Source organism: Globicephala melas, chromosome 12, assembly GCF_963455315.2.
Source record: "Globicephala melas chromosome 12, mGloMel1.2, whole genome shotgun sequence".
In the NCBI taxonomy this organism is placed as follows: domain Eukaryota; kingdom Metazoa; phylum Chordata; class Mammalia; order Artiodactyla; family Delphinidae; genus Globicephala; species Globicephala melas.
In genome coordinates, this window is record NC_083325.1 from 76,639,662 (window position 1) to 76,647,756 (window position 8,095).

At 43.6% G+C, this 8,095-nt stretch overlaps 1 protein-coding gene across 2 annotated transcripts; it reads left to right on the top strand.

Annotated features, from left to right (window-relative positions):
- Positions 1–2,435: 2,435 nt before the first annotated feature.
- On the top strand, positions 2,436–6,877 carry RDH14 (retinol dehydrogenase 14). Of its 2 annotated transcripts, none has more exons than XM_030858345.2 (2): positions 2,436–2,868; positions 6,190–6,877. In XM_030858345.2, the coding sequence occupies exons 1-2, from the start codon at positions 2,476–2,478 to the stop codon at positions 6,805–6,807; spliced, it is 1,011 nt and encodes a 336-aa protein (XP_030714205.1). In that variant the 5' UTR covers positions 2,436–2,475; the 3' UTR covers positions 6,808–6,877. The 2 variants fall into 2 exon arrangements, with proteins under 2 accessions (XP_030714205.1, XP_030714206.1); XM_030858346.2 differs by having other exon boundaries at positions 2,436–2,859.
- Positions 6,878–8,095: the final 1,218 nt, after the last annotated feature.

Here is an 8,095-nt window from a genome sequence, read left to right on the forward strand (position 1 = left end):
TTTTTGTTTTGTTTTCAAAAAAAAACATTGATTGGTTATTAACCATAACCTACTACATTAGGAACAACAAGCTAGTTATTTTCAGATGTTACCTCATTTTCTCATCAAACCAAACTTTCGTGACATAATATCAATATTATTACCTTCCTTTTTTTTAATCAATGAAGAACCTAAAATTCAAAAAGATTAAGTAGCTTGTCCAAGGATGTGCAGGTAATAAATGGTAGGACTAAGATTCAAATTTAGATCTCACTTCAAAAGCTATATGCTGAAAAAAAAAAGAAAAGAAAAAGCTATATGCTGTCTATCTTCCCTTCCTCACACCCTGTCTTGCTCCTTCTCGTCCCATCTCCATCTCTACCCCACCCACATATACATATTCCACCCCGGTTCTAGTTAAAGCATGTCACTGCTGACACACATCTTTTGATCTGCTTCGTAATTTGATGTAAGGCAGTCCAAAATATATCCGTCATGACACTTACTGAGTACCTACTGTTTTCTACGCATTCCCCAAGATAAAGGCCACAAGAGAGACTCAGACATAATCCCATCCTTTAACAATCCCTTAGAAGTCAAATGTGCAAGCTCAAATAGCCAACATGAGAGGGCTGGTTGTCCTCAGTGTCAAGAGAGGGTCACACGCAAGGCTGAAGCAGAAATCTCTATGGGCTGGAAGTGGTCAGGAAATGTAGAGAACGGAGGTGGGCTTTGCAGGACAGGAAAGATGTGGACGGAGAGAAAAGAAGAGAGGAAACGTGCTCCCGGCTCAGTGAGTGTGAGAGGCAGCTTCAAGTTACAGATAGGATAGAATAAAGGCCCCCCCCCCACCATGATTTCTGTTCCTGGTGCCTTGTCTAATCCTCAGTGAGAGTGCTCCTCCCACCTCTGAGCTCCATTCTCAGCACTCATAAGAATCCTTCTTCTGGCATTTGACCTCTTGGCTGTTTGTACTATGCCTTTTTGGTGCATGTTATATCCTTCCCAAATACAAGGGAGTGGAGGAGAGTTTATCAAAATCATCTAGGGAGTTTATTTCAAACTACAGAAGTTGTGTGTCTCTTCTCTTGTCCTGAAGATTCTAGAATGGGGGCTGGGGCAGGAGGGGTCTCTGGACCAGACAGTAAGCACCCTGAGGGCAGAAATGGTGCCCTATTTCTTCGTGACTCTCGCAGGGCATAGGGCCTGGCATGTATTGGATGGGTGAGTAGATGAACGTATGACGACTTAAGAGTAGTTTGGTCTGGGCTTCCCTGGTAGCTCAGTGGTTGAGAGTCTGCCTGCCGATGCAGGGGACATGGGTTCGTGCCCCGGTCCGGGAGGATCCCACGTGCCGCGGAGCGGCTGGGCCCGTGAGCCATGGCCGCTGAGCCTGCGCGTCCGGAGCCTGTGCTCCGCAATGGGAGAGGCCACAACAGTGAGAGGCCCGCGTACCGCAAAAAAAAAAAAAAAAAAAGAGTAGCTTGGTCTAAAGTTTGAAGTTTGCAGCTTGAAGATGGATCCCTGTGGCAATAACCCGATATTTCTGAAGCATTTTACAGTGTAAAAAGCACTTTCCCTTCCTTGTTACATTTAATATTCTCCGGGAGGGAATGGGGAAGACGCTTGTGAATGAGCCTGCTCAGAAGTCTATGTATACAATAAGTCCACGCTTTTCCCAGTGTATCTCTACCACTGTCAAATAAGACCATTTGAGAATGCCTTTTTATATATGGATCAAGGCCACAATGGTCTAACATTCTCAAACCGTGGTCCCCAGATCACCTGCCTCAGAATTACCTGGGAACTTGTTAGAAATGTACATTCTCAGGTTCCATTTTGGACTCTAATGAATTTGAAACTGGGCCCTGAAATTTCTGTTTTTACAGGTCCTGCAGTTGATTCCAATGCAACGCGAAAGTCTGAGAACCACTGGTCCATTCTATTTCTAACTGATTCATGTCGCTAAGTTCTTAGCGTCAGCTGTGGGAAAAAAGAGCCTCTCTTCAGACTTTCGTTCGGCAGGGACCATTCTCCAGAGGATGAAGGTAAACTGAACTGAGGGTTAACAAGTCCCAGGCGCCCTTAACGGAAAACACACAAAGCCAGCCCCGAAGTGTGGGATTTGTAAAGCAGCCTATAAAGAGACTTGTAAATTCAAAGTACTCATTAGGCATTTCCACGGGGAAGGCCACCACCACTCTGGGATTTCCATGGGTAGGGACCTCAGGACCCTGAAAACCCGGGGCCGTGCTCACCCTTCTCTCAGGCTGGGAGCCGGCTCCACCGAGGAGCCACACAGAGCGCTGTCCTCTACTAACCAATCAGGTGCCCTCAGAAGGGGGACTACAAATCCCAGCATGCCCCACGCCGCCGTCAGGGGACGACAGGCCGCGCCCCAGCGTTCTTTACGTACGGGGGGCGAGCTCAGACCCCGGCGCGCGGCGACCCCGGAAGTCCCGCGCAGGCGCAGGTGGGCCCTGGGCCCGGGCGGCCATGGCAGTGGCTACGGTGGCGGCGTTACTGGCCGCACTGGGTGGGGCCCTGTGGCTGGCGGCCCGGAGGTTCGTGGGGCCCAGCGTCAAGCGGCTGCACCGAGGCGGGGACTCCGGCCTCATGCACGGGAAGACAGTGCTGATCACGGGTGCGAACAGCGGCCTGGGCCGCGCCACAGCCGCCGAGCTGCTGCGCTTGGGGGCGCGAGTGATCATGGGCTGCCGGGACCGCACACGCGCCGAGGAGGCGGCGGTTCAGCTCCGCCGCGAGATATGCCAGGCTGGGGGCCCCGAATTGGGGCCTGACTCCAGCGGGGCCGGCGAGCTCGTCGTCAAGGAGTTGGACCTCGCCTCGCTGCGCTCCGTGCGCTCCTTCTGTCAGGAGGTGCTCCAGGTGTGGGGCTCTGGGAACCTGCCGGAGATCGGGGACTGGCTAGGGGCTTCGGCGGGCGAGGCGGGGCCTGGAGGGCCGGGGGCTGAGCCGGGGAGGGGACCGCCCACAGTCGAGGGAGGGGGTGTGACCTTGGGAATGATTCGGGCGGCTTGGGAATTGAAGGCTGGAAAAATTGGTAGGACAGTCTTCTGTCTTCCAAGAATGTTGAGAAAGAAAACGGGCCCAAGAGAAAAATAAGCGAGTTTCTGAACATTTCCTCTTGCCATGTGAGGACAGCTCAGGAGGAGATCCGCCAGGTCCCTGGATTGTTTTTCCTGTGTCCAAAGTGAATGTGCACCAAGCCATCTCTCAAAGAGCCTGAGAGCACATAGGGGACGCTGCTAGACAAGGACCTTGGAACAATTTTTCCCCCCCTGCTAGGGTAGGAAGTTTAGCTTTCTGCCACCAGTGAACTCATGAGCAGTATTCTTAACCATACTCTGGCCTAACTTCCAAATAGACTGGAGCTTGGAATGCCAGTGGTCATGTGCTCTAAATGGGGACAGAAATAAAAGTAATATAATACCTAGCACTTATTGAAAGTTTCCTGTGTGCCAGGAGCTGTTCCAAGCATTTCAGATATATTTTTTTTAACTTTTAATGAAATTAAACTGACTTTGACTGCTCTTGTCATCCAGTCTTCACAGTAACCCTGTGAGGTAGGCATTGTTACCCCATTTTACAACGTAAGGCCACTAAGGCATAGGTAGGCTAAGTAATTTGCCCACGATCTTTCTCTAGAGCCCTTGCTTTTAACCCCTATATAGTACTTCTGCTGCCTGCCAGTGAGGTAGAGGATTTCTTTGTTTAGATAGCTCATCCACTGAAATGGATGTCCTCTGCTGAAATTGAGGTAGAAGGGTTCCCTGCAGAGGTGACTTGCAAGAGGGCATTCAGAAGAGTGATGTTTAAAATTAGCTGGCATAGAAAAGGAGCCTATATGAAAAGGAGTCTCCTGAGTCTAGAACAGAAGTTCCCAAACTTTCTAATTTTTTTCATGATGCCCTTAGGCCAAACAAATATCTAACAGCTTATTCATTAAGCAGTTAGATCCAAACAACTTAATAAGTATTTATGTAACAACTTAGTAGCTGTTTGAAACAAAAACACACATAGCATAAATGAAAGAAAAAAAGATTTTTATTTCATTTTTCAATAACCATAATTATTATAACCATAAGTATACTAATGGGAAATGTGCATCTGTTGTTCACTGTACCAGCTTGTCAAACTTTGGAATCAGACTGACCATTGCCACCCTCATTTCTGTTCTATGTTGACTTTTAACATTGTACTTGCATTTCATGCAGCAACTACTAAACACTCAGCTTTGCAAAGGTAGGACATCATGAAAAGGAATATAGCACAATAAAATGTTGAAGGTGTGAACCACTTGGAGCTTGGTAGTTTTTGAGATGTTGAGCAGAGTATCATTTTGTTTCCCTCGAAAACTTAAAATACTCCAAATCACCCTGAGAGTTTCCTTGTGACTCTCTAGGGCAACTCGATACACAGTTGGGGAGCTGTTGCAGATCCAGAGTTTTGGTTTGTTTTGCCGTTATGACCAGTATTTCATTATCAGGTTTAGAAATAAGAAGTAATAGTGTACAAGAGATGTTGGGAGAATCCAAAGTGGATCTTCCTATTCAGTAAAAATGTAGATGGGACTGGGTATACTTATTCCTTGATACCTATGGTTTCTCACTACTTTGGCCACTTGACAGAACCAAGTAAAAGTTAAGGAGATAAAGAGATAACTAAGTTGTCCTTGCTTCTAAGTATGTATTAAGTTCCTTCCTGGCTCTGAAGTTCAGTAGTTCAGTGACTATAACCAGAATTTAAAAAAAAAAAAAAGGAAGTGTAAATTTCCCACAGGTTGGTATTCTTGGTATTTATGTCATTTATCTTCTAGAATTTAAAAAACAGTAAATGATACAGTCTTAAAATAACACAAGCCCAGCAAAGAATGATGGCTCAGAAATGATTAATACAGGAAACTCTTCCAAAGGATTACTGAAAAGAACACTCCTTTCTTTCCCCCACGGGTGAACTTTTGCCTTCTTTTTGAAGTTGACTATTGGAAAAGCAAAAGGTGCTGAGACACACAGAATGAGAAATAGTTAATCCACTGACAGGTAGGCTTTGATAACAGTTGTGAAATTTAACACATTCTTCTTTTCACTTAATTTGGCAAAAGGGCCAGTGATATTTGAAATTTGACCTCAAATTTATTTGTGGGTCATCACTGTGTCTTTACACCTGGAACACGTTGTACATTTCTTTTTCTCTGCCCATCAAAAGAGACAGAGCCAGGAAGGGACAAGGGAAAACCAACTAAATGAAGTAAAGAATGAAAAGACTTCCCTTTGAGGACAGTCTAAATTTTAGGACTTTAATCTGGGGAGATGCAGGAGGATATGGTCAAAGTGCAAAATTCTGACTGTATAGATCTCTTAAGTTGGGGGCTCCTCGAAGCTTGAAAGAGGTAGATTTCATATCGGGGAAAAAAGAACTGTGAATTCTAGAGTCGTAATAGAGGTTAAAGGTATTTGTTGGGCAGACCTCCTCTGTTAAGTCTCCTTTGCTGTTATTGTGAGACTTAGTATGTATGATTCATGGTTTTGTTTCTGATATGTTTATACTACCTGTTTAATATTTTTCTTAATGTTCCGTTGATTTATTCATGATGTTCTCTCCAGTCTTAATTTGCATCCCTCACCCTCTCTATTGCTTGTCCCATTTTTAAGGAAACAACCTGGAGTTGCTCCATTCCCATGGTGACATTTATTATTAGAAAATTACAGAATAAAACAATCCTAACTTGCCCCTGGCGTTGATACTAGTAGCTCTGGGAATAAACAATGCTGACCTGTCTTCTGCTGTAGTTCCACTCTCTAGCTCACATTGAATGTCTAGCTATGGTTTGAAATCCCAATTAGAAAAGCAGTCTAGCTTACTAATTAAGAATAGGGCCATTGGTGTCAGATTTCAACTTCAGGGTTTTGTTTGCCACTTAGGAGCCCTGTGATTCTGGACAAATCACCTAACTCTGGTGCTTCAGTTTGCTTATAGAGTTGTTGAGAGTAGATGAGATAACATGAAAAGCACCAGGTCAGGCACACAAGTCATTGTTGTCGTCGTCTTCTTTTCTCTCAATTGTTGAAAACTCATAGAGGCGTTTTTTAGAATTTTAGTAGTTTGCAGGAATTGTTTAAAATTTTATTTTAGGCACATTTAAGGCCTGCGTTCATAACTCTGCCATTCTCTTTTTGCCATTTGAAGGAAGAGCCTAGACTGGATGTTTTGATCAACAATGCAGGCATCTTCCAGTGCCCGTATATGAAAACTGAAGATGGGTTTGAGATGCAGTTTGGAGTGAACCATCTGGGGCACTTTCTACTCACCAATCTTCTCCTTGGACTCCTTAAAAGTTCAGCTCCCAGCAGGATTGTGGTAGTTACCTCCAAACTTTATAAATACGGAGACATCAACTTTGAAGACTTGAACAGTGAACAAAACTATAATAAAAGCTTCTGTTATAGTCGGAGCAAACTGGCTAACATCCTTTTTACCAGAGAACTAGCCCGCCGCTTAGAAGGCACAAATGTCACTGTCAATGTGTTACACCCTGGCATGGTGCGGACCAACCTGGGGAGGCACATACACATCCCACTGTTAGTCAAACCACTTTTCAATTTGGTGACATGGGCTTTTTTCAAAACTCCGCTAGAAGGTGCCCAGACTTCGATTTATTTAGCCTCTTCCCCTGAGGTAGAAGGTGTGTCAGGAAAGTACTTTGGGGACTGTAAAGAGGAAGAACTATTGCCCAAAGCTATGGATGAATCTGTTGCAGGAAAACTCTGGGATGTCAGTGAAGTAATGGTTGGCATATTAAAATAGGAACAAGGAGTGGAAGAGAGCTGTTTGTAAGACTGGATGTCAGCTCTGTCATTTTAGGTTTTTTTTTTTTTTTTGACTACTCCACGTGGCTTGCGGGATCTTAATTCCCCAACCAGGGATCTAACCGGGGCTCCCAGCAGTGGAAGCATGGAGTCCTAACCACTGGACCGCCAGGGAATTCCCTGGATGTCAGCTCTATCTTTGATCAGGAATGGTGTGGCTTGGGCACTTGCTACTGGAAGATGCAATTTTGGTTTTACCATAGTACTGCTAAGAGGTACATAGAGATATTTTGAAGTTACTAAAAAGTTATTTTTTGGAGAACATAAAATTTCAGAAAAGATGTTTTAAATATATATAATAAGCATATCAATGATTATAATGAGTGATATGGTTATAATATATTTTAAAATTATAATTGAACAAGCATGGATTACAAATATTAAAGAATTCAGGGACTTGAAATAGATACGTTGAGAAGTTTTTCAAGTATCTTTGAGTTTTATGGTATGTTTAAAGTGTTAAGTGTTTTAATGATAATACTGGCTTTTGTGGGGAAATAATATGCATGGTGTGAATGCACAATTCTTACTTGGAATAAATTTACTGATGCAAATTCTTATTTGTGTATTCCTTTAGAAGTTTCTCTGAAATTAGTCCTTTATCATCTCATTAGCCTCTACTGATCTTGGTATGCCGAGTGCCTTTTCTTCCCACATATCTTGCGCACTGCTTTAAGAAGTAGTATTTCTAAAATCCAAATCTGTGTCACAGTGTCATGTCCCTGCTTAAAAACTTGTGGTGGTTTCCAGTTGCCCATAACTGGGTTTCCAGCCTTTTTTCTTTCTTTTTTAAGCTGCAGAATGTTTTTCTTCAAGAGAAGTCTTATTCAAATGTAGAAGCTGGATGGGTATAATAGATCATAGCAATGCTGTGAGGATGGAGTCTTCCAAGGCTATTTCTGAAGGGACTTTGTGCAATTCAGTAGTTTATAAACCATTTCTATTTAAACATTTTAGTATATTTTTGAGACTCCCCATGAACTGGCCACATGCTTACCTTGTACTCTTACACTCAGTGCTGTCCAGTAGAACTTTCTGCAATGATGGAAATAATTCTGTCTGCACTGTCCAATATGGTAGACTCTAGACACCTGTGTTTATTGAGTACTTGAAATGTGACTGAGAACTGATTTTCTAATATTACTTAAGGTCAATTTAAATTTAAATAGGCTTAGTTACTAACGTCTTAGACAGTATATCTCTACTCCTTTCATTGTATAACCCAG

What these genes read in the sequence shown, in the direction of transcription:
- RDH14 (XM_030858345.2), top strand. Translation starts at nt 2,476, where the DNA reads ATGGCAGTGGCTACGGTGGCGGCGTTACTGGCCGCACTGGGTGGGGCC. An exon ending in TCTGTCAGGAGGTGCTCCAG is followed by an intron (nt 2,869 to 6,189) that starts GTGTGGGGCTCT and finishes TGCCATTTGAAG; the next exon opens with GAAGAGCCTAGACTGGATGT.